Below are 27,992 nucleotides of genomic sequence, written 5' to 3' on the forward strand. Positions count from 1 at the left end.
AAATGAGGAAGCGGCCACAGTGCAGTGGAGAGAGGATGATCCCAGTTCTGCCCTTACTGACTCTGTGATTTTTCTTGTCATCTTGGTTACACCATCTATAAAATGAAGATATCTCTACTACCCTTTCAGAGTTTGTATGGGGATCAAAAACAATCATATATATAATTACTTTGTAGCTATAAAGCACTGAACAAATGTATTATCTTAAGAAAAATTTTAAATGGGTCTATAGTATCGATTGTTATATTGCTAACTAAAACACAAAAATACCGTATAATGGTATGTATCATGTGCACGGTGATTAAGAGCAGAACATACGATCTCACTGACCCCCAGAAGAACCTTTTCAGTTATTGTCCCCTTTGTATGTGTTAGACCACTAAGGCTTAGGGAGGCTGCCTCGTCCAGGGGCAAACCATCAGGGGACACCTGATCTGACCTGGACAGCTCTGAGTCCTCTCCGCTCACACACACCCTTACTTTATCCCGTCCAGGAAGATGTCTTCTACCTTTTGAGGACGATCAAGTGCTGCTTTGGCATAACATCGATTAAAAAGTTAATGTACTTAAAGATGATGCCAATGAAGTTTAACAATATGGAAAATGATATTTTCATGAAGCGACTATTAGTAAGCCTATATCTACGTTCTTGACCAGATGGTCTGTAACTCAGTGACTCTTTTCATGGTTAAGTTTTATAGAAAACAGTCCCATTTCCAACATGTTTCAGCCTGAATTTAGAAATAAACAAGGATTACTGGTCAACAGTTTTGTCTCTCAAACTGAACTCTCTGGAGCACACGCTCTGGCAAAGCTTTCCTGTCTTCCTGCAGCGGGTAACACAGGCAACATCATGGACACAAAAGCTGAACCTCAGGGGTCAGGCTGTCTTCGGTTCATTCCACTCACTAGCCGTACAGCCTTAGGGCGGTTACTTAACTTCTCCAGGCCTCAGTTTCTTTCTCTATAAATGGGAAAAACATCATCTGCCTTGAAGGAGGTGTAAACTGGTTTGTCCACCTGGCTGGTCTTCTTACTTCACAGTCCCAGTTGCGTGTCTGCTTCTGGCTGGGAATAAGCCTAGCAATAAGCCTAGCTGAGTTCTTCACCTCCGGGCTTGTTCTGAAGCACACTGCTCTCAGGTGGCGACCAGCTTATTACAACAAGAAAACAGAAAGGGAACCTTTGGCATGCTTGCTGCAAGTCTGGGCAGCAGGCAGTGACGCACCTGCAGGCTGATACTCCTAAAGACTGACATTTTCAGCAGAACAGTTTTTTTTTTTTCTCTTCCAGTTTTATTGGGATATAACTGACATACAGCACTATATAAGATGTGCAGCATAATGATTTGATTCACATACATCATGAAATTATGACCACAGTAAATTCAGGGAACATCCATCATCTCATATAGATGCAACATTAAAAAAATAGAAAAAAACATTTTCCCTTGTGATGAGAACTCTTTAGGATTTACCCTCTTACCAACTTTCACATATAACATACCGCAGCGTTAACTGTATTTATCGTGTTGTACATCGCATCCCTAGTGTTCTTATTTATCTTATAACTAGAAGTTTGTACCTTGACTACTTTCATCCAGTTCCCCCTCTCCTCACCTCCTGCCTCTGGAAACCACAAATCTGGTCACTTTTCTATGAGTTTGTTTGTTTGTTTTTGAAGTATAATTGACCTACAACACTATGTTATTTCCTGGTATAAACACAGTGATTTGATATTTTTAAACATTTCAAAATGATCACCATGATGTCTAGTTGTCACCTGTCACCATACAAAGATATTACATAATTATTGATTATATTCCCCATACTGTACATTTCATACCTGACTCATTTATTTTGTAACTAAAAGTTTGTACCTCTTAATCTCCCTCACCTATTTCTCTCCCTTCCCCAGCTCCCTCCTCTCTGGCAACTATCTGTTTTTCCTCTCTATCTATGACTCTGTTTCTGTTTAGTTATGTGTGTTCATTTGTTCTGTTTTTTTAGATTCCACATAAGTGATTTATTTCATATTACCTTCTGGGTCCATCCACGTTGTTGCAAATGGCAAGATTTCATTCTTTTTTATGGCTGAGTAATGTTCTGTCACGTACACATACATCTTCTTTATCTGTTCATCTATCGCTGGGCACTTAGGTTGCTTGTATATCTTGGCTATTGTAAATAATGCTGCAATGAAATAGGGGTGCATGTATCTTTTTGAATTAGTGTTTTTGTTTTCTTTGGATAAATACCCAGGAGTGGAATTGCTGGGCTGATGGTAGTTCTATTTTTAATTTTTTCAAGACACTTCATACTGTTTTCCACGGTGGCTGCACCAATTGACACTCCCACCAGCAGTGTGGGAGGGCTCCCTTTCTCCACACCCTCACCAGCACTTGTTATTTCTTGTCTTTTTATAACAGCCGTTCTGACAGGTGTGAGGTGATATCTCATTGTGGTTTTAATTTGCATTTCCCTGATGATACGTGTTGTTGAGCATCTTTTCATGTGCCAGCGGCAGAATAGTTTCTAATCATAAGACTCTAGAATCCCCACTTTTCCCCATCCATTTAATGACAAAGTACAGCCTTTGCCATGAAAACAAATAAACAAAAACCAGGAAAACAACTGTAGAACCAAGTCCTGAAGGCTTAGATTACAAGCTCTGATGGAGAACATAAATCCACCTCTTTTACTTTGATAGACACTGAACTTGATGATTATACTCTTTTTTCTTCATCTTCAGGGAATGAGATGATAATTGACACTTATATCCCCAATTAAATATTAATCACTTCCGAATAAAAACCCTGTTAAGTATTCTGAACACCAGGATTTATGCTTAAGTATGCAGAACAGAGTTAAGCAAGCAAGCCAGGATCTGAAATAACTTTAGATGAGGAATCTCAATGATACGTCATCCTCATCTTGAAATCTAAGCTCCAATGAAAATTCATTCTGAAATCCCATATAATTTACCAAGCATGGTGGTGAGAAATTAAGAGTTGTGGACCAAATGCTCTGAGGATCCCAGAGAAAACTGAAGAGTCTGTGCATCTTATTGTGGAGCTAATGTGATAAAAATGGCATAACATGTCAAATTATAGAATGCTTCATTTAATTCTGTTTGGTCTTATGATATGCTGACTTATATAGTAAGAAATATATGTTTGGTTTTCCTCCCATTCCTGACACAGAGCTCCTAAAACATTGGGATTTCCTAATTGATGAGAGCTATAAAGCTGTCTTTTGTTTTGATGAGGTGATTTTAGGGAAAGCCCTGGGTAACCTAAGGATGGGGGCTGGTCGCCAGGATAACCAATCGCTGATTAGAGAGTTGGAATTTCAGTGCCATCCGCAGACCTCTGGGGAGGAGAAAGGGGCTAGAGATTGAGTTCTACCACCAATGGCAATGATTTAATCAATTATGCCTGTGTAATGAAGCCTCCATAAAACCCCAAAAGGACAGGGTACAGAGAACTTCCGGGCTGGTGAGTGCGTGATTTGAGGAGAGGTGGTTGCCCAGAAAAGGCATGGAAACTTCACCCCCCCACCCCCCCACAGTCCTTGCCCATGCACCTCTTCATCTGGCTGTTCATCTGTATCCTTTATAATAAACTGATAAAAAGTAAGTAAATGTTTCTCTGAATTCCGTGAGCCACTCTAACAAATTAACTGGGCCCAGGGATGGGGTCATGAGAACTTCCGGTTTACAGCCAGTAGGTCAGAAGCACAGGTAAAACAACCTGGATTTGCAGCTGGCATCTGAACTGGGGTTGGGTAGGTGCAGTCTTGTGGGACCGAGTGAGCTCTGATACTGTCTCCGGGCAGACAGTGTCAGAATTGCACTGCTTGACTGATTGCTTGATGGTGTTGGAAAACGCACACTGGAGACCTTTATGTGCTATCAGGCCATAAAAAGACTGGGATTTCTGACAGTTTCCAACCAAAACAAAGTTCATTTTCAATGGCAAAATAAAACTATGCGACTCCACATCAGTTCACCCTACTAGATTTTATTTTTTGAAATATTATTGTCCAGTGAACTCCCCAAATCTGAAACCATACAGTAGGTATGTGAAGTAGAGCAGGTGCTCACAGAGTCAACAGCGGCTGCCTTGGGGGTCAGTGCTTATGACTATGAGATGCACTCAATGGGAACCACTTCTGGCCTTTCAGATCCAAATAAAACAACATAGCCAACTTTTCTTAGCTCAGGTGACTTCTCTGGACTCCCCTACCACCTGGTCGATACATGTGTAAGATCTGAGTGGTTCCTGCTGTGCGGGATACTTGGTTGGGACTCCATCTCTGCCTGCTCTGGTCATGACCACCTTTGCTTAGTGAACTCCTCCCTGTGGCTCCCAGCATGTTGTCATCTCCATGTGGACAGAGTATGCAGCTAAAGACATACAACTAACTACAAACTTGTGGTTTTCAACCCCAAAGCTTATAGTTATTTCAGCATTACAAATTCAAATTCAGCTCTTAGGATATTCAGTTAAAAAATACAGAGTGTCCAGCTTCTATTCATTCATGTGATAAATATTATTTGAACCCCTACTATGCTTCAGGCACTGCTCCAGGGGCTATAGAGACATCGGTGAACACAGACAAAAGTCTCTGCCTTCATGAAGCTTATGTTATAGTATGTGTGTGTGGCAGGGGTGGGGGAGGAATAGATAATATAGAATAAATGCAACAAATAGGTGAATTCAATAGGGCTATATTTAAAAAAATACTGCAGGGTGTGGGTGTTGGGGGAGGGGCTATGGTTTTGAACAAGGTGGACAAGTTAGAAGAAATGACACCTTTCCTTTAGTCCTGAAATACACAGCTCATTTTTGTATCCCTAATGTACCTGGTCCATGGCAGGACTTTAGAATAACTGCTGAAAAAAAATACATATATTCTGTATTTTTCCAAAGCAAGGCTACTTGTAATAAACAGCATAGATTTATCAGACAGCTGGCCAGGAAATGGATGTAGTATTTGGCATTGACAAAACAGCATGCCTTAGAATCACATCCTTGGAATTCCACCTCGTGGTACCCAAAATAATAATTCTACCATGTTTGTTCCACTAGAATTCTGTGGGGACAAGATCCCAGGATAATCCACATCACCCTTCCATATAGTTGTTACTGCAAAATCAGAATGTCCTTTGAGCACCCTTAAGTGGGAGATGTGCTGCCTTTTATTTTAGACCAATAGGAGAAAAGATAACAAATGTTGCATGGGATAGAGGTGGTAAGGGATGTCCGTATCCAGAGCTCTTGGCAATATAGAGAAGACATCAGTGAGATGGAGTATAAGGTATGGCCACCTTCACTGAGGTGCTCCACGACGCTCATCACTTCAGCTATTCCTCCCACTGAAGCCACAGGACAGGCATGCTTCCTTGCCCCACTCGAGAAGCCCTTTTCTTCTCGGAGCTTATTACTGTGGTGGCTGAGTATGCAAGTGTCAGCTGATAAGTGTACAAAATAATGTCAGTGCAACTGCAGTTTTCCCTCCCTGCCGTGGCAGTCATGCTTAGACACTGACGCTCAATCACGCACACACAGTCATTCATTCGTTCATCAACTAAGGACTGACAAGAGCCTACTGCGTGCCTGGCATGGTTTTAAGTGCTGGGGATACAAAAGCAAACAAGGACAAAGCCTTTGCCCTCTGAAAGCCTACATTCAAGTGGAGTTAGACAATAAATGGATAAATACATAATATTAACGTCAGTTAACAGTGAGGACTCTGAAGGAATGAAACCAAGTCAGGGGACAGAAAGCGATGGAGGTCTGGCTGTCGGCACACGTGTTATCTGGGGTTAGGCAGTCTCTGAGGTGGTCCTAAGGATTCCCCACCTCCTGGCATTCCTGCCCTTGTACAACCCCTTCCCTTCACTTCTGACAGACACAGCAGGGCAGACGTGATGGACTGTCACTGCTGAGATGAGGGTATAGAGAGACTGAGCTTCCATCTTGCGTTCTCCCTCTTCCCTGGATCTCTTCTTGCTCTAGGGGAAGCCAGAAGCCATGGCGCGAGGCCGTCCCATGTGAGCAAGCTTGGAAGCCCATCACCCCCATTCAGGCCTGGAGACAGCTGCAGCCCAGGTGACACCTTGACTGCAGCCTTGTGAGAGGTCCTGAGTCAGATTCCTCCAGCTCAGCTCCAACCAGATTCCTGACCCACAGAAACGGTGAGAAATGTTTTTTGATTTCAGCGGCTGAGTTTTAGGACAATTTGGTATACGGCAACGGGTAGCTGACACAGTGGTCAAGGATGGCCTCTGAGTAAGTACCTTGAAAGAGACAGCCATGTAAAGATGCGCGGGGAGAGGGGCTGGGGACGTCAAGGGCAAGCGCCAAGGCCCTGAAACGGGAACAAGCTGGGCAAGTCTGAAAGAAGTGCGAAGGCCAGTGCGATGCGGAAAGAAGAGACAGGCAGAGACCCCCACGGGTAGAGAAGCACCCAGCCCTAGAAGGCTGCTGTTCTAGCCCCCACTAACCACCTTAAACAAGCGCCAACATGACAACAATAACAGTAAGAGCTAATGTTTGAGCACTTAGGTGCACTAGGAATCGTGCTAAGTGCTTTATTCTTCACAGTAACCCTATAAAGTAGGTATTAGTATCTGCTCAGTTTTATAGATAAGGAAACTGAGGCTCAGAAAGGCTGAGTGGCTTTCTCACATTTGCAAGTTAGGAAGCAGGAAAGCGGAGATTCAAACCAGGCCCTCTGCCTTCGGAGTCCTTACACTTCCCCTCTACACAGTACTGTTGAAAGCGGCCCCTAGAAAGAAAGCCTCTTTCACCCTTAAAAAAGAAAAACCAAAACAACCCCTGCAAACCCCAAAGTGTTGTTAATCCAACTGGTCCAGCCCCTGTCCGATCAGATGCTCCGGGCAGCCTGATTTTCTCTAGGAGCCCTTTTGAGAGAATCGGTTTGAGGCATTACCTACAATTGCTCTGAGGTCTGACCCAAGTCAGCATGGTAAACGTAGAAAAGCACACAGGTAGCTCTTCTTTTTGACATTTATTAAGAGCCTTACATAACAAACCTGGAAGTTACTGAGAATCAGTAGGTAAAATACCAATGTATTCTATTTTAGGCAGTTTTATGCTTAGCTGACATAGCTTGAGCCCTGAGCTCCTGTCAATATTCAGATACCTGGTACCCAACCAGGTATCCATGTGCTATATATAGAACTTGCTTTTCCTTCCTACTTAACCTTTGTCTTGAAGCTTGAGGAAGACTATGAGTATTCCATCAGAATCTTAATCTCTTTGTGAAAAGAGGAGAAACACAATCCATTTATCTTTGATTTTTATCTATATTCAGTTACATTAGGGATGCTATTTTAAACTATCTTTTTTAAAAAGCAATGGCTGTAGCAGACTGATAACCTTACATACAGGGGTCCATAAATTTATATTATAGTGCTGCATTTAGCCAGAGAAAACAAAACAAAAAAAAAAACAGAGGGCACTAAGGTTTTTGTTTTCAAGTTTTCACCTAGAAGAAATATGAATGAAACCAGCTTGTTTGACACAATGAAGGATATTATAGTAATAACATTAATAGCTAACCTTGATTGAGAGCATGCTATATGGGCCTGATACTGCCCTAAGCACTTTGACTATACTGTCTAAATTAAGAGTTACAACATCCCTATATGGTATTATTGTTATCCCAGCCTTACAGATGAAGAATCTCAGGCACAAAAAGGTCAGACAGCTTGTCCAAGGTCACATAGCTAAAAAGTCTGCACAAAGACCAAGACTCAGGCGGTGTGATTCCGACAGTGCAAGCTCTTAACTCCTACACGATACTGCCTCGCGGTTATCAGTTATTTAGCCTGAAAAGATGTGCAGGATCCCAGGCACGACCACTTCTGCTTCTAAGAAAGATATGCTTCTTTCAAAAATACCAAAAACAAAAGTAAGATCAACTCTCCTAATACACATACATCTATTAGCCAATCCCAAACTCCTACAATATCCTACTGCCCCGCACAGTAACTCAAAATTCTTTATTATAATTATTAGGTAAGTACATACACAGATTAAAGACACATATGAATTTAGGCACTAATAAAACTACACACACATACAAGGCTGAAAGTTTATTCCTTTAAAAAGGTTCATCATTTTGCTTTTTTCGTTGCTCAGTAATCTAAGTTTATCTTCTAGAAAATTCTTAGCATGTTCTCATTTTTCCTTGGTCTCTCTCTTTTCTCTGCTCACATGTCACCTCCTCAGAAAAGCCCTCCTCAACTAATCAAACTCTCCCTGCCTTCTCAAACCCCATGATTCTTTTACTTCCTGTTTACATCACTACCTTAATTACATTATATATTTATACACTTGTTTGTTTTCTACTTCTGATATTTATACACTTGTTTCCTACTTCTGCTGTTAGAAAATAGACTGCACGTGGGGCAACTTATTCCCTGCTGTCCCCCTAGTACCTAAACCGTGCCTGCATCTAGCGTGTGCTCAGTGATTTTGCCGAACAAACGAATGAATGAATTCGATGCTCCCTTTGAGAGCCACTTGGTGCAGGCAGAGGGCAGCAAGGGCCGGTCAGCTCACTGCCCCGTGTCCTCTCCCCACCCCCACTTTCCACATCTGTAGCCCTGGAGTCTCGACCTTGTGAAAGATGTGAATTCTCACCAGGTAGGGGAAGGTGGTAAGGGTGGACTCCTATTATCAAGGACAGGTTTAGGAGAGGAGATGGTAAATCCTGCCTTACTGGTTTTGGTTGCAAGGGAGTGGTAGGAAAACAAAGGGCTGTGAAAGGCATGGATGTGGGGTCCTGCTCCACCTCTCTCACCTGTACCCCTACAGAGAATCTGCCTCCAAGTTATTTTTTTCCAGCAGGTTTCTAGTATCCATCCTTTTACCTCCACGCCTACAACTGTGCCCCCTTACATTACACCTGGACTGTTACAAATGCCCCCTAAGTCCCAGCTATCTTCCGACATTTCATTCCACTCATTCATTCTGCACAGGTGTAGGACAAAAAAGCGAAACCTTTATGGCATTCCCTAGCTCGAGAATCTCGAATGGCTTCTTTACAACGGGAAAAGAAACCATTTATCCTGGAACACTATTTCTCTTATAAGTTTGCCTACTTCAGTACTCCATGAATTACTGGAAGGCAGGCTGCCCGATGGTTTTCTCTCTCCAGAGCCCAGGACAGTGGCTGGCAGAGTGGGTGCGCATGAAACAATCTTTGCTACAAGAGTGTCCCTCGCCAATTCCATTCTGTGTTCAGCAGATAATACCCTACACTGCACATCAGGGCACTTGGTCGTAAATGCAATCTGATACCTTTTTCATGTGTACAGCTCTTGTCTGCCCTCTCCAAAAGCAGAGGGCTTTTTAGGACAGACTCATATTCTCTTATGTCCACCATTTCTCAGGACTGTTACCACTACTAGGTACATATGTGCTGTACAGAGATCCAAAAATCTAGATTTGGAAGGAATTTCATTATGAAAAAATAATACAGACCATACAGTAACTGTAATTTATAAATTTTCAAATGGCAAAAGAAAAACCAATGTTAAGAATTTGAGCACAAAAGGGCTGGATTTAGGGTCTTAATAAGTACCTGAAAGCAGACCCGGTGGATCTGGGCAAATTGCCTAGAAGCCCAGTTTGAAGGATAGTACAAAGACTGTGACTCTGAATTTTCCTAACCGGAAAAGATGACCTTTGTCTACCTATAGTCTTAATAACATGTTTAAGGGAAAAAAGAAGGGTGGGGAATGGTGGGCCGTAGAATTTGGTGTGCTTTCGTATTTCCGGAAATGCAAGACACTCTTCGGTTCAGAATGACACTGATAGGACCACTTTCTATGTAGACACCTTTTCATCTCCACAGAGATTTTGTAGACCCCTATGCATTATAACAACTAATTAGAACACTTAGATGTCACAGCTATATGCAATTTATAAATAGTTTGTAAAGTGCTTTGAAAATGGAACGTGCTAGGCAAGTACTCAAATGATTAGATATTAAAAGCCTTTGACATATAAAATCATTTTATTTAATAACTGGCTCTTTAAAAGGCACAGTACTTTATAGCTGAACAGAATTTCTGAGCTTGAACCATTGATATTTTATTTAGAGTGAAATGCTGTTAGCAAATCAGACACTGATCAAGTTTTTTTCAGTTTATATAAATAAATGTATGATTCTTATCTATCTCCCTCACTTTTTCATCGACCAGTTCTGCCTTCCCTTAGGTTCCTGCAGACTTTTTGCAAAGATTCCTCCCACACTACAGTGACTCATGGTTATCCTGCCTGCCCTGCCCTGTTTTTTCCTTTCACACGTCTGCCTTGTCAAGGTGTTTTGTATGTTCCTGAGTTTACGGCTACCCTAAACAGGTTCAAGACTGCATGCCACATCATCAGTGACAATAAATCCTTCTAGGAGCAATGAAGCCATGAGATGTGGCAGGTGGCCACCAGTGGGTGCATCTCCACCAGTGGGTGTACTGTTATTGATAACTCCAGTCTACTATCACCATTCCACACTGTTATGTCCACTAATTAAACTTGGCTTTCATCTCCTGACAGGTCTTGGTTCATAGGCATTGAACTTCATTTAAATAATCCTGTTTCCTATCACCACCGAACAACTCATAGGCAGAATTGTAGAAGAGGCAAACAAGTGTTTGCTTGTGTACCACTATGCCTTTAGGACTTCCTTACATCTGCAAGTGATAATGTCCTCACACTGACATTGGCTATCTCTTACTATTACCCTGGGAAAATACTCCCTGTCCCTGCCCCGTAACTTTGATCTTTCCCCATCCATTCCTCCTCCCACTTAATTTAGTCTCCGACGTCCTACAGTGTATTTTCATTATTGGAAAACCCAAACTAAGCCATTCTTCTTGTACGAGTGTTAATGCTTAGCCTTTTTAGGCCCTAAACTAAGGCTGCCAGCTGCCCATCAACCTTCCCGTTAATTCCAACCCATATTTTTCTGTCCTCATGTGACTCATGCATCATTCTCCCCTCTTTGAAAGTCTTGGCTTCCACAGCTCGGCTGTCTACAGACTTTCCCACCACGTCATTGGTTGCTCTTTTGCCCAACCTTTAAATACTGAGCTTATTCAAGGCTTGGCTTGGCCCCTCTTATTTATTTAAAATTTTTTAAAAAATGCTTTGGCCTTGCCACACGGCATGTGGGATCTTAGTTCCCCGATCAGGGATCCAACCCTGTCCCCTGCAGTGGAAGTGCAGTCTGAACTACTGGACCACCAGGGAAAAGTCCCAAGCCCTCTTCTTAATCACATTCCAGTTTCTACGGATTTACCTCATCTTTATGGCAAGAACTCACGAAGTTTATCTCTATTTAAATCTCTTTCATGGCCTCCAACTCCTGTCTACAGATTACCTCATTCAACAGGGAACTTTGGATTTCAGTCACCTTCTCTACCTCCCAGTCAATCCCCCCAAGCCCCCACCAGGCTTCCCGTGTCAGTAATTTCGCCCCATACCTCGATAGGAGTCACCCTTCTCTTTCCTCACCTTCCACATCCAATTCCTGGGGTCTACCAATTCTGTGCCAGTTTGGCTCTCAAACGTATCTCAAATCCACAATCTTTTCTCCATCACTAGCTTATGGCCCTTCCAGGCCACTTCAGCTCTTGCAGTTTGTCTGCTTCTCCCCTGGCCTCTCTACAATCCATTACAACACGCTGTGATCAGTTATTCAGGTGTCTTCCCATTGTACTTCCCCAAATCCTTCCCACACCAGAGCTCTTCCCGTGGAGTCTATCGTAGGCCCTTCTCCTCCTTGCTGGCCCTGCTACAGATATGCACGTCTTTCAAGACCTTTATCCCCTCACACCACCAGTGCTCTGCTTCAGGACTTTGGCGAGTGCCATTCCCCCAGGATGCTTTTTCTTTTTGTACAGCCAGCTCCTTCTCTTCCTGTAATCTCTGGAAGGTCCTCTCTGCTTCCATACCTAAAGCAGATTCCCCTCTCACAGTACCGGGTGGTGGGGTGCTCAGGTTCAAAGGGTGACAGATACTTAGGGTGAATTAAGAGTCAAGTGGGGGTAGGACAGGTATGAGACACAAGGCTAAAGAGGTAAATAGGGCAGCTGTTAAGTGTGATTTAGGAATATTTTAGGTTTTCCAAAAAAATCATTTTCCCCACATGCAAGTTTCCTCTTCCCTGTCCTTACTTTCTCTCAAATACTGTTCCTTTTAATGTAACCCTGGGCTATGCTGAGATACCTACCCAAGGAAGGAAAATATTATCTGGTCATCCCAGTTTTCTCCTTCTTTAATATATTAGCACCCTGAAATTAGAGCACTGAACTGGTATCTGTCTTATAAATGCTACCATAAAGATGGAGCCTGATACCACCTAACATTCTCACGTGAAACCAGAATTCTCACAATTCTTTCAAATTATTTCCCACCCTTGCCCAATCTACCAATCATAGCAAAGGATGCAGTTGTCTCATGAATTACTAAAAACATCTAGGAAGAGGCCAAGTCCTCCCTTCACTCCCACCTTTCTTGTCTAGACTATCCACAGCCTATCTGGGCTCATGCTCTATTGCATCTCTCCCTCGCCCCCAATCACAGGTGTGCATACACATTCCTTTCAATTCCCTTGATCAAAGTCCTTGTCTAGGCCTCTGATCTCATAGTTTCCTCACTTTCAATGTTGGTTCAATTAAAAGAAAAAAAAAACCCCACAAAAACCTAAAATAGTCAACCTTGAGGACAAAGGAACAAGAACCACTCAAATCAGTTTAAATAAAAGAGGGAATTTATTAGAAGAATACAGTTTCTTGCAGGGACTCCAACAGCTGAAATGGGTTAAGAGCTAGAAGCAGGCCTCTCTGCAGGACAGATCATGTAATAAACGTTTACTTCTGGGTTTTGCAAGAGCACGAATAGAATATCCTAGTGGTCAGTCCTCCCTGTATAGTGCATAAGGGACTAGAATGTGGCTTCATTTCTGCTGGCTTTTTGATCCTTATATTCCTTTATGCTGGCCTCAAACTTGTCAAGCACATGCTGGCAGACATTCATGAGCTCAGTCAGGCCTCTCTGAAAGGGCTCAACAGCTGGAAGGGCACCTCGAGTCTGTATGCGCAAATTAATTTTGCTCTCTGAAGGATGGGTTGTAGTATAACCACAAAACTCCACTTCCGGGTTCTTCATGATCATGTAACGAAGAGAATTTCCTAGGGTATGGTCCTCCTCGTGCAATACAAATGTCACACAGTGTCTATCTGTCCCAGCCGCCTGGACCATTTCCAGGGCTGTCTTCCTCTCGCCTTCAGCCATTGGGGTCTTCAATCCAGATATTTTTCTACACACATATTTTTTATAAAAATGAGATCACACTGAATACGGTTTTGTAACTAGCTTTTTTTCATCTACTGTATCACAATTGCAACACGTTATTACTCTAATGCACTCCAATTACACAGAACGATTAGCATTAGCCCTTATTATTTTCCTGCCTCCACGTATTCTAGCAGTCAATAATTTATTGCCTCCAATTTCTCCCTCTTCCATTTGGCCGTCCACATGGCCACAAGGGGAGTGTCCTTAAAACAAAAAAGTTTGCTAAAATTTTCTTTTGGTAGGCTCACAAGAAAGGAATAGGATTAGAATAGGGTGGGCCTTGCTAAAGGATGAAAAGGAAGTTGAAAGGCGTGGAAAAGCGCAGATTATAGTAAAAATAGAAACTAAAGATCATCAACGTGCAGGGCCAACTAGGGCTTCCGTTTGCAGGAGGTAAGGAAATTAGAATGGAAAGTCTGAGAAGAGCACCAAGCAGGAGGGAGAAAGCGCTCAGCGCACAGAGTGGATCAATTAGCGCTCGGCACAGAGGAGGGACTTGGGCCCGACCAACACACCACCCCCATCGCTCGGGGAACAGTGGCCTGGTGCACGTTAGCTTTATTTGCTCTTCCTGTTCCAAATGGGGGTGGGCAGTTAGGGAGCTTAACTCTGGTCTCACAACTCGTGTTCCCTCCTTGATATCGAGTGTACTGAGAGTCTCCACTCAAGCAACCCAGGTGTCCCCCCCCTCCCTTCCCGATCGGGGCCCCTCTCCCCGCCCTGGCGCCCACTGCTCCCTCCTCGACTGTCCTCCCAGCCAGGCCCTCGCTGCCAGGCCGGGCCGCGGAGGCTAAGGCCCCGGTCGGCCGCGGGCTCCCGGCGCAGGGCGCGGCCAGCTCCTCCCGTCCCCTTCCTCGGCCGTTACCTCTCCAGCTCCTGGTCGTCTTCCATGGCGGGGGCGACTTCCGGGATCCTCAGGTGGTGCTGACGGGCCGGAGGCGCTGCCCCATACCTCGAAGCGAGCAGGCGCCGCAGGAAGGAAGGACTGACGGGAGGAGCGCGGACGGAAGGAGGAAGGAGGAGCCGCAGCGGCGCGGCAGGGCCCGGCCACTGGGCGGGGCGTGGAGACTCCGCCTCGGAGCCTCGCCCACGGGCCCCGCCCCCGGCGCGCGGAGGGCGGCGGCCAGGCCTGAGCGGTTCACCTGCGCTCCCGAGCGAGTCGGCCCGCAGAGCTAGCCGGGAGACAGGTGCGGTCGGGCTCCTGCCCCGCCCCGAGGCCGAGACCGGCCAGTGTGCGCCGGAGCTCAGCCCTTGGCACCTTCCCTCCAGGTGATGGCGAAGGGGGCGGGGCCTTACTTGCCGCCCCCAGATCACCTTCCTTCTCGGTGCCAGGATCGGGCCTCTTTCTGACTTGCTGCTGGCCCGGTGGGTGACGGGATTAATCCCAGGAAGGACCTCGCCTCCCGGGGACGGGGGCGTTCATGGCACGACAGACTTACACTATAGTTGAGCAACACACTTTGAAGAATTTCACCACAGAATAGCATGGGTGTAACACGGTATTTGTCTCATCTGGGATCTTGCAGCTGCACAGCTCAACTGGGTCAAAGGACAAGCGTTTGTTTTGTATCTTTGGGGGGAGGGGAGAAGTGAGAGTTTGGAAGGAAACTGTCCCCACTCCCCATCTTTTCTCTTCTAGGATCTCTTTCTACCCCTGGAGTATGTCCTGCCTCGCTTCGGACGTCCTTTTCCCTTTACCCTTTTGGCCTTTTAAGCCTCCTCACCTGCGGAACCTCCCGCTCACCTTTGTTCTCAGGTGCCCCTGCCCCCGCCTCGGCAACCTTTCACCACCCAGACTCGCTCTCCGCCCTCCTTCTCCCTTCGTACCTCTCCGCTCTCGGTCCCCTCAGGTGTTCTTCTTCGCCAATAACCCTCTCCCCTCCTGGCGGTCCTGCTCCCCTCGCCCCCATCACCCCGGCCAGCCCCGGTCCCTACCTCCGACCCCCGCAGTCCTCCCACCCGACACGCCCACAGTTCTGTCTTCCTGCGCCACCTCTTCTCCTTACCCCACCCCCGATCCCCTAGATGTTCACCACCTCCCCCAGCTGTTCCCCTCTCCTCCCGCCATCGGCGGTGAGCGCAAGAGGCACTTCCCGAGCGCGGGCAAATCAGGCGGGCTGCGTGTACAGCCGAGGGGTGGGGGAGGGCGGGCGACGAGGGGCGGTGCGGTCTCACTCTAACTCCTAGTGACGGCCCAGGCCTGGCCCGCCCCCCGAGCTCTAGGATAGGCGGAGCCTCCCTCTGGCCCGCCCCCTCCCGCCCTATGCTGTCGCCGATTGGCTCGGGTGCGTGTCGGGTTGCGCGGCTCGGCCCTGGCGTTCGCCCGCGGGAAGGCAGCAGGGGCGGTTGAGAAGTGAAGTCTTGGCCGGAGTTTGCTTCTTGCCAGGAAATCCGCGGCGGCGGCGGCGATTCCCGGCGGAGCGGAGGCCGGCCGGCCCCGCGCTCCTTCAGCGGGCCGCGGAAGCGGAGCAGACGCTGGGCTGCGGCGCCGGGAGCCGGGCGTGCCCGGGCAGGCGCGCTCCCCCGGTGAGTAACTTTGCCCTGCCCGCCTCGCTCTGCGCCGGCTCGCGGGTCCGGCCGCGCCTCAGGTGCGGGCGGTGTGGGGTGTGGGGCGGCCGGCGTGGGGTGTGGGGCGGCCGGCGTGGGGTGTGGGGCGGCCGGAGCGGCGCCGCGGCGTCTTCCCCGCTCTCCTCGCCCGGCCGGGCTGCGGGGACGCGGACCGGCGTGGGGCCGCCGCGCTGGTCCGGGGAGGAGGGCGCGGGCTGCCGGCGCCGGGTGCCCGCCGTTGTTACCGTTTGGTGGTTCCGGCCACCGTCTCGCTGGTCTTTGCGTCGCTTGCTCCAATTTTAGGGAGGGGAGAGGTGGGGATGAGTTTTCTGTTCCTTGCGTGTATGTTGCCGTGAATGAGAGTGCCGCCAGCTGCCTTACCTCGGTCTTGTTCCCTGCAAAGGAGTGGGGAGATATCATACCCTCGGTCCCAGCCTGTTGCCTGTGAATTCTCACCCTTCCCTTTAGACTGGAGAGGGTGGGAGAGAGATTTGACGTCTTCGAGGGAGGAATTTCAAAATTCGGATCTTGATTTGGAAGCAGTCGCACCCAGAGCACCATTCAGGAAAGACATCACTCGCTTTTCAGAGCTTCATGCCCTGTTTTAGACGAAGGACTTTCCACTTAGATGTAGTGTTTCTTCTGATGTTTCTGAGTACATTTAAGGTTATGAATTAGGACGTTCGTATCTGCCAGAGCTACAGTACACTCATGCGTGGACTTAACTGTGTAGCTGTTTTCTTTTTAAATCACAGAAACGAAATTGAATGAAAAGCAGCGGCGGTTCAGGAGGAGGAAACAGTTGTGAGCTCTGGTTGACTGGAACTGTCTTCACTTTAAGAATTTCACATTCTTGCAGCAGTGGTACTTATCTGTAGATTGGCTTTCGTCCCAGGACAGATTTTGATTTTTATTTATTTACTTTTTCTCTTGCTTGTACTGTGACGCAGCACTGATAAAGTTGATCTCAGTAGGTCAATTTTATTTCCTTGGATAGATTTGATTCCCATCTCCACACCCCTTTAGAAAATGGACTTTGATCTTGTATCCTTTTTGGCCTGTCAGAGCTTTCTTGAGCCACGAATAACAAAAGTTTTGCCTTTTTAGCTTGTCCAAGTCCCACACATGAGTTTTCCCATAGGGGTAAAATGTAGGCCAACTCGGAACCGAAGTAGAGTAACACTGCTTTTAATTTGTCCCACCTGTGTGTTAGCAGTCATAATTCTGTAACTTGTTCCTCTCTTTTTCTCATCGGGTTATACAGTTTTCATTATTTATTCTTCTAGCAAATGGGTGTCTTCTGTGTGCCGGGCGTGGATGGCAGAGGTCAGCTCTTGCCCTGAACTGGCTCATGGTGTACCAGCTACCTGAAAGCAATTTGAACAGGTGCTGTGGGAACTTAAATGTGGGAGCATTTCTGCCTGGAGCTTGTTAAGGAAGACCTCACACAGGCACTTCCAATTGCTGAGAGATTTTCATTCTAGGCAAAGGGGCTGGCGTGTACGGTGTTGCTTTATGAGAGCTGCATATGGTTCCTCTGGCTGAAGCACACAGTGTCTGGGGTTGGAGTCGTGGCCAGGGCCTGGTGTATTATTCATTTCCGAGCACTTAGCACTTTGCCTTGCTTACAGTGGGCACTCAAATATTTATTGAACTGACTTGAACAGAAACATGAAGGATTTTGTATGCCGCATTAAGAAATTTGGGCTTTATCCAGTCAGTGAATACAGAGCTGCTAATTTTAAGTAGGAGAATGTCATGATAACATGTGCATTCCAGAAGGATAACTGTGGCAGTCTGGAGGATGGTGAGGGTCCAGATGGGAAGTAGGGAGACAGAGCAGGAGCTGTTATACTGTAGGGTTTAAGTGCTCAGCACTTTTCGATTCACGTTATCTGGGTTTGAATCTGGCTCTGTCGCTCATTATGTAACCTTAGGTTCTTCGTCTCATAGGGTTTGGGGGATAAAACTTGAAAAACATGTATGCTACTTAGAATAGTGCTTGGCGCATAGGAAGAACTTGGTAGATGCTCGTTGTTATTCTGCGTGAGGGCAGTGGAAGTAGAGATGGTGCGGCCCTTGGGAGGTGTGATTGGTTGGATTAGGTAAGTGACTGCATATGATTAATGAGAGAGGGGTGATTCCTAGGTTTTTTGACTTGAGGGCATTGGAGTATACTGGTTAAGGTGGCTGTGAACAGGGATTGAATTCCATCACTTACCCTTAGAATTACTATCCTAACTGAACTTTGGTTCCCTAACATTTAGAAAACGATGTACTTGTCTAGTAGGGTTGAGGATCAGATGAAATTACGCATGTAATGCCCTTGGCGAGTACCTGGCACATTACACGTGCTTAATAAATATTAGTTGTTCCTGTCGTGGTGATAACATCAACGAGCCAGCGGAATGCTGGAAGTTATGAGAAGGAAGAGTTAAAAACAATTGGTGGTAGGAATAGGGAAAGGAAGATAGTTTTGGACCAACCCATTGAGGTGCTCATGGGTGATTGAGAAGTCTGTGATGCAGTTGTTGGATGGATGTGTCTGGCGGGAGCTAGGAAAGAATGGAAAAGAAAAACAAGAGTTCACATAAAGCCGTTGTGGGTGTGGTCAGCTTTATGGAAGATTTGGGGGAAGGGGGACAGAGAAGAGGTTTACATACGGCAGTGCCAGGAGTGTTGGTGTCGGATACTGGGCATCTCTAGCCTTAAAATGCATTTTGGCCACCATCACAAGGGAACTGCAGGCTCCTATAATCAGGTTGGCTCTATGCCCTTCTCCCCCTCCTCTTCTTCTCCTTGCTGATCACGCCCCCAAAATCCAAGTACTTTTTAATTTTGTTATGCAGAGCCATTTAACTCTTCCTGTTTATGGGGCTAAAGTTCACTCTAGGCCCACCTTCCTATGCAAAATCCAAGGTTTCTAGAAGAATCAAAGTTCTCATTTCATAGGTTTACTTAGGAAGTAATGTTGGTTCTAAAATATATATATATATATATGTATATATAAATACGTTATGTATATCTGTGTATATCTTCGTGTAAAATTATAGTTGTAGAAGACTTAGCCAGGCCTCAAATGACCCTGTTAAGGGGCCTGGGAGATTTACAAAATAAATCCCCTTTAGCTTTCCTGTCATGTCTCTTTTCCTCAGAAAGTACAAAAGAGTAGAAAAATGTGTGATTATGTAAGTTGTTTGGTTGGTTGGATAGAAGAAATGGCTATTTTGTGTATTAACTGATGAGAAATTGTTAAGAGGAGTTTTTTAAGAAGCAAATGTTCATGATATGCGTTCTGGTGATAAATGCATCTAGTTAGTATGTTTTTAAAGAGGCAGGTATTGTAGGCTCTGTCCTTCAGAATGTATGCTTCATAAGAGCAGGGATCCTGATTTGCTCACCAAAGGAGAGTCCCCAAGTACTAGAACCATAAATATTAATGTATGCATGAATAAATGAACTGGATCCACTGGCTTTGATCTGTCTTGGCCCACAGACTTATTGAAATCTTTGGAGCAATCACTGGTCAGAGGGAAAACAAAAAAGGGATTTGAACCAGCAAAGAAGCTTAAAGTATTTCATGTTCTTGTAGGAAGATACCGGAACTGTAACAGAATTTATAGCTATTAAGATTCAGTGATTTTAATGCCAGCTGCTATAGTTATTTGCATGATTCCCTCCTTTTCCCCCCTTTACTGTGAAAGTTGTGGGGTGTAGTAGGGAGGAACAGACTTATGTAGGGATATTGCTTTGTTCAGAGTTAAACTGATGACAGCTGTGTCATAACTTTGTCCTCTTATTAGCAAAACTCCAGAGCAGATAAGAGATTGATAAGAAAAGCTGAAAAGATAGGAATAGAAGAAGTGGTGTGGGCAGAGAGGGTCGAGCATAGTTTATGCCTCTATCTTCCCAGCCTCGAGATTTAATACTGTTACTTCTGATAATCAGGATCCCTCGGTGGAGAAATTATGTAGGGGAAATTTTTTTTCCTCAGAATTGGACTGGGAAGGAGAAATGAGAAATAGAAACAAGTGTGGAAAATAGGAATAGGCAAATAAAACTTTACGTACTATGTATATATACAGGTATACTGTAGGAATTACATATATCGTGTGTTTCTGTGCTTCTTTATATAGATGAGTATATTATAAACTATCATGTGTCCACTTAAAAAGCATACCACTTTTATGTAAACAAATGATGTTTTAATTTTTTCCTCTATTGAAAGAGTAATCTTAGAGTTCTTTTAAATAACAAATTGCCCTGAAGTGTATAATGGGGGCCATTGTAAAAAATGTTCATAACCAAGTTATGAGGATATATATGTTATTAAAACAAGGTGTACTTGGCTTTAGTAAAGCTTCCAAAGGCTCTGTTGGTTATTACTTTGTTTTATAGGTAAAAATAAAGTGAGGCTGGTATGTATTTATACCCCCTTCCCCCACTCACCCCCCAAAGTTGGGATTTTGGCTACCAGTATTAAAAATTAATCCTTCATCAGAGTTCTTAATCCTGTTCAGTTAAACTACATAGTTATTGAACCAGTAAATTGGAGTCCTTCGCTTATATCTTTTTTCATTGTTTTATTGTGACTATTTCCACTTTTCTTCCACATGATTTTAATGTTTGCAGTTTGACTTTCAATTTAATTGTATTCAGCAAGCAGTATACGTGATGTGATCAACACTGGGCTGGCTTTGAGGGACACAAAAGATTCTCTGCCCTTGGAGAACTTAAAATCTTAAAAGACATTCAGTCCTGGAGTTAATCATTCCGAGGCAAGAGGTAGATGGGCCCCAGGTTAGACATTTACGACTAGTCTCCTGTTGACTCTTTGAGACAAAGATAATAACAGGAACAGGGTAAGCGACTGGACTTTGTCTCCTGTGGACCCTTCGAGATAACAGTAATGGCAGGAGCAAAGAGGGACTAAGCCCTGCTTAGGTCAGGAGGCCACATATTTCTCATTCTTGGGGTCAAGGCGACCTCCCACACTGCACTTGCACAGAAGGGGTCCTCAGGGGAGGGGACGGTAGCCCATAATCTGTCCTGCCAACCTCCCAGAGACCCTCACACTGGAATCCATCTTGGCTAAAAGATACACGAGCATACGGGGGAGGGCCCTGAGTCAGACCAAGTATGGGATGGAAGCAAGATGATTGGCCAGAGGAAAACAAAGACCTGGAAAACTGCCCCTATATAAGCAATTTAAGCCACCCCAAAATCATGTGACTCTTTCTCTGAGCCTGCCCATGTGTCTGCTTTTCTAATAAACACCTGTTTCACTATTTTCTGTCTCTTTGCTAAAATGCTTTTTACAAAGGAGACAAGAGCCAGGGCCCTGCTTCTAGCCACTAGTGCCTGGTGGTCGAGTGGTTAGGATTTGGCACTTTCACTGCCCAGGTCTGGGTTTGAGTCCCGCTCTGGGAACTGAGATCCTGCTTCAAGCTGCCGCCCACTGTGGCCGCCTCACATCAATTCAAAGCAGGTTGACGAATACCTCTGACTTCTAATACCTGGCTCCCCAACTCCGTGGCCTTCACTTCCACTGTATTTTGACATTCCACCCTGTTTTCCACATTAGAGACCTTACATTTATGTACCTGTTCTCTGACTGCAGCCTCCTAGCCTATCCTTCCAGCTCTCTCACACCCACAAGTGCTCTTTTGGTGCCCTTCCTCTGGGCAGAGATGGTTTGCCAATCCCTGTATTCCACCCCACCTCCCGTTCTCTGTTGTATTAACATCTGTGGAATCTCTGTGCTTTCACTGGCACCTTGCTTCTCTTGAACTTGCTTTTGTTCAGTACCTGCCAGATAACGACCCTGCTGGATTAACTGCTTCTCCTTGAGTTGCTTTGGCAACGCTGTTAGAAAGCCAGGCCCTCAGTGCAGGGCATCACCTCTCAAACAACCCGTCCCCTGCACTCCCCTCAGTCAGTTATGTTTATTTGGCATCTACTGAGTGCTCTGACCCTGAGCTAAGAATTCAGCAGGCAGAGGAGGCAGGCAGAGGTATCCTCGTAGAGCTTACATTCTAGAGGAGATAGACATTCATCAAATAATAGCACACATTATAGTTATAAAGTACGGTGAGTGCTTTGAAGAAATAGTGTAGGGCTGTGCTCTAGTCACCTGCACTTGTGGCTCTTGAAATGTGCGTGGTCTGAATTGAGATGCGCTGTGTCACTACACGCCAGATTTTGAAGACTTAGTATCAAAAAGGATAAAATAGCTCAATAATTTTTGTATATGGATTACATGTTGAAATGGTGATATCCTGGATATGTTGGATTAAATAAAATATTAAAAATAGTTCATTCACTTGGCTACTAGAACATTTAAAATGGTGCGTGTGGTTCACATTCTGTTTCTGTTGGGTAGCAGTGGCACGGGGTGTTGTCTGGGGTATAACAAAGGGAACTAACCTAGTCTCTGGGGAGCTGGGTGTCGCTGAACCCGCCCTGAGGAAGTTGTCTTTGAAACAGGTATCTGGTTGAGTAGATGTCTTACAGGTAAACCCTTCTCAGGCAAAGCAGTCAGAGGTGGGGATTGCACTTTGCAGGAGGGTGAAGAGGTGGGTGGGAGAGAGCTGGGGAAGAGTGGTGTGAGATGGGGCCTGGGAGGTAGACAGGGCCGGTCATGTGGGCCTTGTTGGCCCTAATCAGGATTTGTTCTTGTCTCACTTATGGATTATTCTAGACCATCGTCATTCACAAACTCTTTATCAATCCCCCACTTCTACAGCCTGCAGATAATCTGGTCAGTTCATGAGGATCTGATTTGATTTAGCAGATTTCTGTCCCTCCCCTTCCCAGCTTGTCTAGGTAAGCCTCAGGTCTGTTAAAGGCTCATTTTTCCACGTGTGCCCTTGATCCCATCCTTCAGAGTCTCTTAGGAGAGCTTCATCAGTTAACTGCCTTCTGTATTTAATCTGTCTCCCTGCTGGCTTTTTCACCTGTAAGTATGCTCCAGTCCCAGACTCATAAAACAAAGCTCCGTTGACCCCGCAGCCCCTCTAGTTACTGTTCTTAAAGCATGACAAAATAATTTTAAAGTTGAATATTTTATTGAAAGCAGTATATTCAAAATGTATTAATAGGTAGTCAATACAAAATTATTAACAAGACATTTGACTTTTTTCATATTACGTGTTTGAAATCTGGTTATACAGTCGACTGACGCTTGAACAACATGGGGATTAAGGGCACTGACCCTCCCAGGCCGTTGAAAGTCCACAGATAACTTACAGTCGGCCCTCCTTGTCCACAGTTCCTCTCTATCTGGTGATTCGACCAAATGCAGACCATGTAGTACCATAGTACTTACTATTGAAAACAATCTGTGTATAAGCGGACCCACGCAGTTCAAACTTGTGTTGTTTAAGGCTCAACTGTATTTTACACGTGTAGCCTATCTCAGTGCAGATGCTACATTTCCAGTGGGTAAAGTAAAAGGAATCTTATCAAAATAATAATAATTTAACAAAAATATTTTATACTGCTTCAGTTTTTATTGTGGTAAAAAACATCTCATAAAATTTACCTAACCACTTCGAAGTGCATAGTTAAGTAGTAGTAAGTATATTCACATCGTTGTATAACAGATCTCCAGAACTTTTTCATCTTGCAGAGCTAAAACTCTGTACGCGTAACAACAGCTCCCCATTTTCCCTTCCCCTTTGCCTCTGGGAACCATCGTTCTATTTTCTATTTATGTGGATTTGGTTACTTTAGATACCTCATATAGTTAGAACCATATAGTACTTGTCTTTTTGTGACTGGCTTATTTCACTTAGTATAGTATAATGACCTCACGATTCATCCATGCTGTAGTATGTGACAGGATTTTCTTCCTTTTAAAGGTTGAATATTCCACTGTATGTATATGACACATTTTGTTTATCCATTCATCTGTTGATGGACCTGTGGGTTGTTGCTTCTCCCTCTTGGCTATTGTGAATAGTGCTGCAGTGAATGTGAGTGTGCAGATATCTCTTTGAAGGTCTGCTTTCAATTCTTCTGGATCCCAGGTCTTTCAATCCCAGAAGTGGGATTGCTGGATCATGTGGTAGTTCTACTCTTAATTTCTTTAGAAAACCCCTATACTGTTTTCCATAGCTGCTGCACCATTTTACAATACTCAAGGGTTCCGGTTTCTCTGCATCCTCACCAACGTTGTTACTCCCTCTTTTTTGATAGTAGCCATCTTACCAGGTATGTAGTGATATCTTATTGTGGTTTTGATTTGTGTTTCTCTGGTGATGAGTGATGTTGAGCATCTTCTCATTATGCTTGTTGACCACTTGTACATCATCTTTGGGTTCTGTTCAAGTCTTTGGCCCATTTTTAAACTGGGTTATTTGATTTTTGTTGTTGATTTGTAGGCATTCTTTATATATTCTGGATATTATCCCTTTATCAGATATATTATTTGCAGCTATTTTCTCCCATTCCTTAGGTTGCCTTTTCACTTCATTGTGTCCTTTGATGTGCAGAAGTTTTTGAGTTTGATATAGTCCCATCATTTGTCTATTTTTGCTTTTGTTGCCTGTGCTTTTGGTCTCGTATTCAAGAAATCTCTGCCAAATCCAATGTCATGAAACTTTCTCCGTATATTTTGTTCTAGGAGTTTTATCGTTTCTTAAATGCATTTGAGTCAAATTTTAGATATGGTGTAAGTAAGGGTCCAAACAAAATATTTTGAACATATTTCTGAGACCTTATGTAAATAAGAGGGAAAGTTCTGAAATACATGGAGTAGTTTTAGTTTGGGGGGGATGGATGACATTGCTTAAGGGCACAGTTCTCAAATGGTGCTTCTTACAGGTGATCCTTGAACAACAGGGGTTTGAACTCTGTGTGCCCACTTATATATGGATTTTCCTTTTCGATAAATAGCGCTACAGTACTACTCGGACTGCAGTTAGGGAACCACAGATACCCAGGGCCCTCCTCAAAGTTTAACGGATTTTCAACTGCAGCAGTGGGGGGAGCATTGGCACCCCAGCCCGCTCATTATTCAGGGGTCAACTGTAGCATATTCTAGTGTGAATTTCTCTTCCCTTTTTGTTTCTTATAGTTGTGAGACACCAGTATGGAAACAGTCAGTAATCTAGGGCTAGCTGAAGCTAAAAAATAAGATGACTGGGGAGAAGCCAGGTATCAGACTGCATATGGTTGCATCCTGTGTCTTTCCTACTAAATGCGTACTGTGTGCAGTCAGTAGTCTGCCTTTTAAGACCATTCTGTCAGGGCCATTTAGTAAAATTTCAGAAATATCCAGAGCAATTAGATCTCATGTGAAATATTTATCAATCTCATTAATTTCTCTAATTTTAGGCTCTGTGCTTTTGTTATAGATGAGATACATTAACTGATACTCCAGTAGACTAATTACAGAGTTTGGTAAAAATAGATGTAATTTTTCTCAGTCTCTGACTTGTTCTTTTTCCAGGTGTGTGGAGCATATTTGCAGCATATTTGAATGATTTGTCCACCTTTGAAGGTATATTAATAAAGCATTCAGGATTTATTCTGTGAGTCTGGATGGTGAGTTTTAATGGTATGGTAGCTATTTACACAAAGGACTAAAATTTTTTTTAATGAATCCATTTTGTAGGATACAGAAGGATGATACAATCTCAGCTTTCAACTAACTTTTGAAAGTTTTCAATTAACTTTTTTGTTGCTTTATTTTTGGCTGCGTTGGGTCTTCGTTGCTGTGCGCGGGCTATCTCTTGTGGCGAGAGGGGGCAGCTCTTCATTGTGGTGCGCGCACTTCTCATTGCAGTGGCTTCTGTTGTTGTGGAGCACGGGCTCTAGGCGCGCGGGCTTCAGTAGTTGTGGCACGTGGGCTCAGTAGTTGTGGCACACGGGCTTAGTTGTTCCATGGCATGTGGAATCTTCCCAGACTAGGGCTCGAACCCATGTCCCCTGCATTGGCAGGCAGATTCTTAACCACTATGCCACCAGGGAAGTCCCCTAACTTTTTTTCTTATAAAAGGTTTACATGTTATAAAGTTGCTCAGTGTGATTTTAGTCTTTCTAACTGTGACAATGTGACTTAATTTTCTTTATTTATAGTTTGGATTCACAGGCAGTAAATCAAACCTGGTCCTGGAGGAAATCAAAGTAGACCATTAAGTAGCTCTTAAAATGCTTAGGCATAGTACAGCATTCTTTACATGTCCATAAAGAATTACTCTGTTGGTTACTTGAACCTTTTGAAAACAAAATTGCTCTGTTAATAAAAAACAAAGAAATTGCTCTCAAAGTATACTAGGATTTATGGAAAGATATCTATCTGGGAGATAAAGCTTAATATTCTTAGTAATATTTCTAATTCAGTTTTAAAGTAATAAAGTTTTAAAGTGACATCTTCATCTTAAAGAATATCTTTCTATTTTTAATAGAAAATTGAAAAAATCAGAAATTGAGATAAATCAGATTACAGTTTCATTACAATTACTATATTTTGATGCAAATATGATATTTAAATGGTAAAGCATAAGCATAGAGAGCTCTGTGGCAAGGCAGAAGTTAACAATTATTATTATAAATTGTAGGTAAAGAGGAGTCTCAAGAGAAAAGAAATTTCAGCAGTTTTGCAATTGTGCCGGTCCGAGATAGCTAAGTAATAATTATGTGTCTTTTCTCCCGCTGGATATTTATTGAATGTCTGTTATATGCCAGGCACTGTTCTAGATGGTGAGACTCTTCAGTGAACAAGACAAGTGGGATCCCTGTGCTTATGGAGTTTACATGCTGATGGGGGCAGGCGAGCAGATAATTGAGAAGGATAATGGCAAACGCTAGGAAGAAAATGACAGTGTGGTCAGATCTCAGTGATCTGTTTACCAATGACTAAAATCTACAGCTGGTCCTCAGATTCAGCTATTAGCTTGCCTTCTTCACCAGGAAAACTTTTAGCTAACACTGCCAGAAAGACACAAATAGTGCCATCTCTGTTTCTTGCCCTTTCGTACCCTCTCCTGGAGATTTCTCACTCAGTGAAATGACTAAATAGCAAAAGTAGGAAGGAAGGAAGAGAAGCCAGGCATCCAGAAAATCATTTCTCAGATAATTTGGCTTTGCGTGAAGCTGAGACTTTGTACCTGTCAGTATCTCAACAGTACTTACTATTCATATGTTCTGAATTAAGAAAAACAAAGACCTACCAGTTATTAGAAGAAGGACCAAGGGAAAATGATTTTATCAATCCTTACAGTTTTATTTTAAATTTTCTCACGTCTTTTCAAAAAACTATCATCTGTCTCACCTTATGAAGAGCTCTTGATTTGTAAGTCAGCTGATTAGACAGTCTTTACAATTGATGTGTAGGACTTTTGTATCCTGCTTTCTTTGGTACGTAAGAATTTGGAGTGTGACCCATGACTCATCAGTTGACATTGTAGTGCGTTTTTAGAAACAGAATGCAATAGCAGATTTCCCTTGAGCAGCGGTAATGAAAGTATATACAAGAAAACACAAATTTGTCTGTATCTGCTCGTGTTATTACAGCTGTATGTTAAATTGATTCTTAGAAAAGTGTTCCAACCCTGGACATTTCAAAGAGTATGAATAGAATAGGTATAAAACCATGTTATATGTACTGAAAATAGATTCTTATTATGCAGCAGTAACTGCATTTCTCCCTTTTTTAGGGTATGAAGTCACTTTGTAGATAAATATGATCTTAATATGTAGGCTTGTGTTTTACCTAATTATTTTTGGAACAGTTGAAGCAGTGAAGAAAAAGCATTGTCTTGGGCATACTACTTTATTTCTAGTGCTCCACAAAATTGTTTTTATTTTTGATGTGGACATCTTGTTTGTTCGCTTAGCTTTTTTTTTTTTTTTTTTTTTTTTTTTTGCGGTACACGGGCCTCTCACTGCTGTGGCCTCTCCTGTCGTGGAGCACAGGCTCCAGACGCGCAGGCTCAGCGGCCATGGCCCACGGGCCCAGCCGCTCCGCGGCATGTGGGGTCTTCGCGGACCGGGGCACGAACCCGCGTCCCCTGCATCGGCAGGCGGACTCTCAGCCACT

At 44.1% G+C, this 27,992-nt stretch overlaps 3 protein-coding genes across 7 annotated transcripts in view; 1 reads left to right on the forward strand and 2 right to left on the reverse strand.

Annotated features, from left to right (window-relative positions):
• The window catches only part of LOC117197432 (protein POLR1D-like), a 41,665-nt gene extending 27,269 nt beyond the window's left edge, over nt 1–14,396 (reverse strand). Inside the window, exon 1 of the mRNA XM_033409334.2 lies at nt 14,265–14,396. Coding sequence (XP_033265225.1) covers nt 14,265–14,290 — 26 coding nt within the window. The 5' untranslated portion in view covers nt 14,291–14,396. The remainder of the gene's footprint in view (nt 1–14,264) is intronic.
• POLR1D (RNA polymerase I and III subunit D) lies at nt 12,791–14,398 on the reverse strand. The gene is made up of 2 exons (XM_004281769.4): nt 14,265–14,398; nt 12,791–13,361 (listed from the first exon to the last, which is right to left on the reverse strand). The coding sequence occupies exons 1-2, from the start codon at nt 14,288–14,290 to the stop codon at nt 12,986–12,988; spliced, it is 402 nt and encodes a 133-aa protein (XP_004281817.1). The 5' UTR covers nt 14,291–14,398; the 3' UTR covers nt 12,791–12,985.
• Nucleotides 14,399–14,528: 130 nt separating this feature from the next.
• The window catches only part of LNX2 (ligand of numb-protein X 2), an 88,425-nt gene continuing 74,961 nt past the window's right edge, over nt 14,529–27,992 (forward strand). For 3 of the 5 annotated variants that reach the window (XM_033409331.2, XM_004281770.4, XM_033409332.2), the window contains exon 1: nt 15,319–15,925. The gene's annotated coding sequence lies outside the window, so the exon portion shown is untranslated. Of the gene's footprint in view, nt 14,899–15,318; nt 15,926–16,701; nt 18,052–27,992 lie in introns of those variants that run through there. The other 2 variants (XM_049701295.1, XM_049701294.1) reach the window with 2 other exon arrangements.

The sequence above is a fragment of the Orcinus orca genome, chromosome 18, assembly GCF_937001465.1.
Source record: "Orcinus orca chromosome 18, mOrcOrc1.1, whole genome shotgun sequence".
Lineage (NCBI taxonomy): Eukaryota > Metazoa > Chordata > Mammalia > Artiodactyla > Delphinidae > Orcinus > Orcinus orca.

Excerpts from the sequence above, each read along its gene's own strand:
- POLR1D (XM_004281769.4), bottom strand. The coding sequence starts at position 14,290 with ATGGAAGACGACCAGGAGCTGGAGAG. Across the intron at positions 13,362-14,264 it reads GACGACCAGGAGCTGGAGAG|AAAAATATCTGGATTGAAGA; the intron begins GTAACGGCCGAG and ends ATATGTGTGTAG.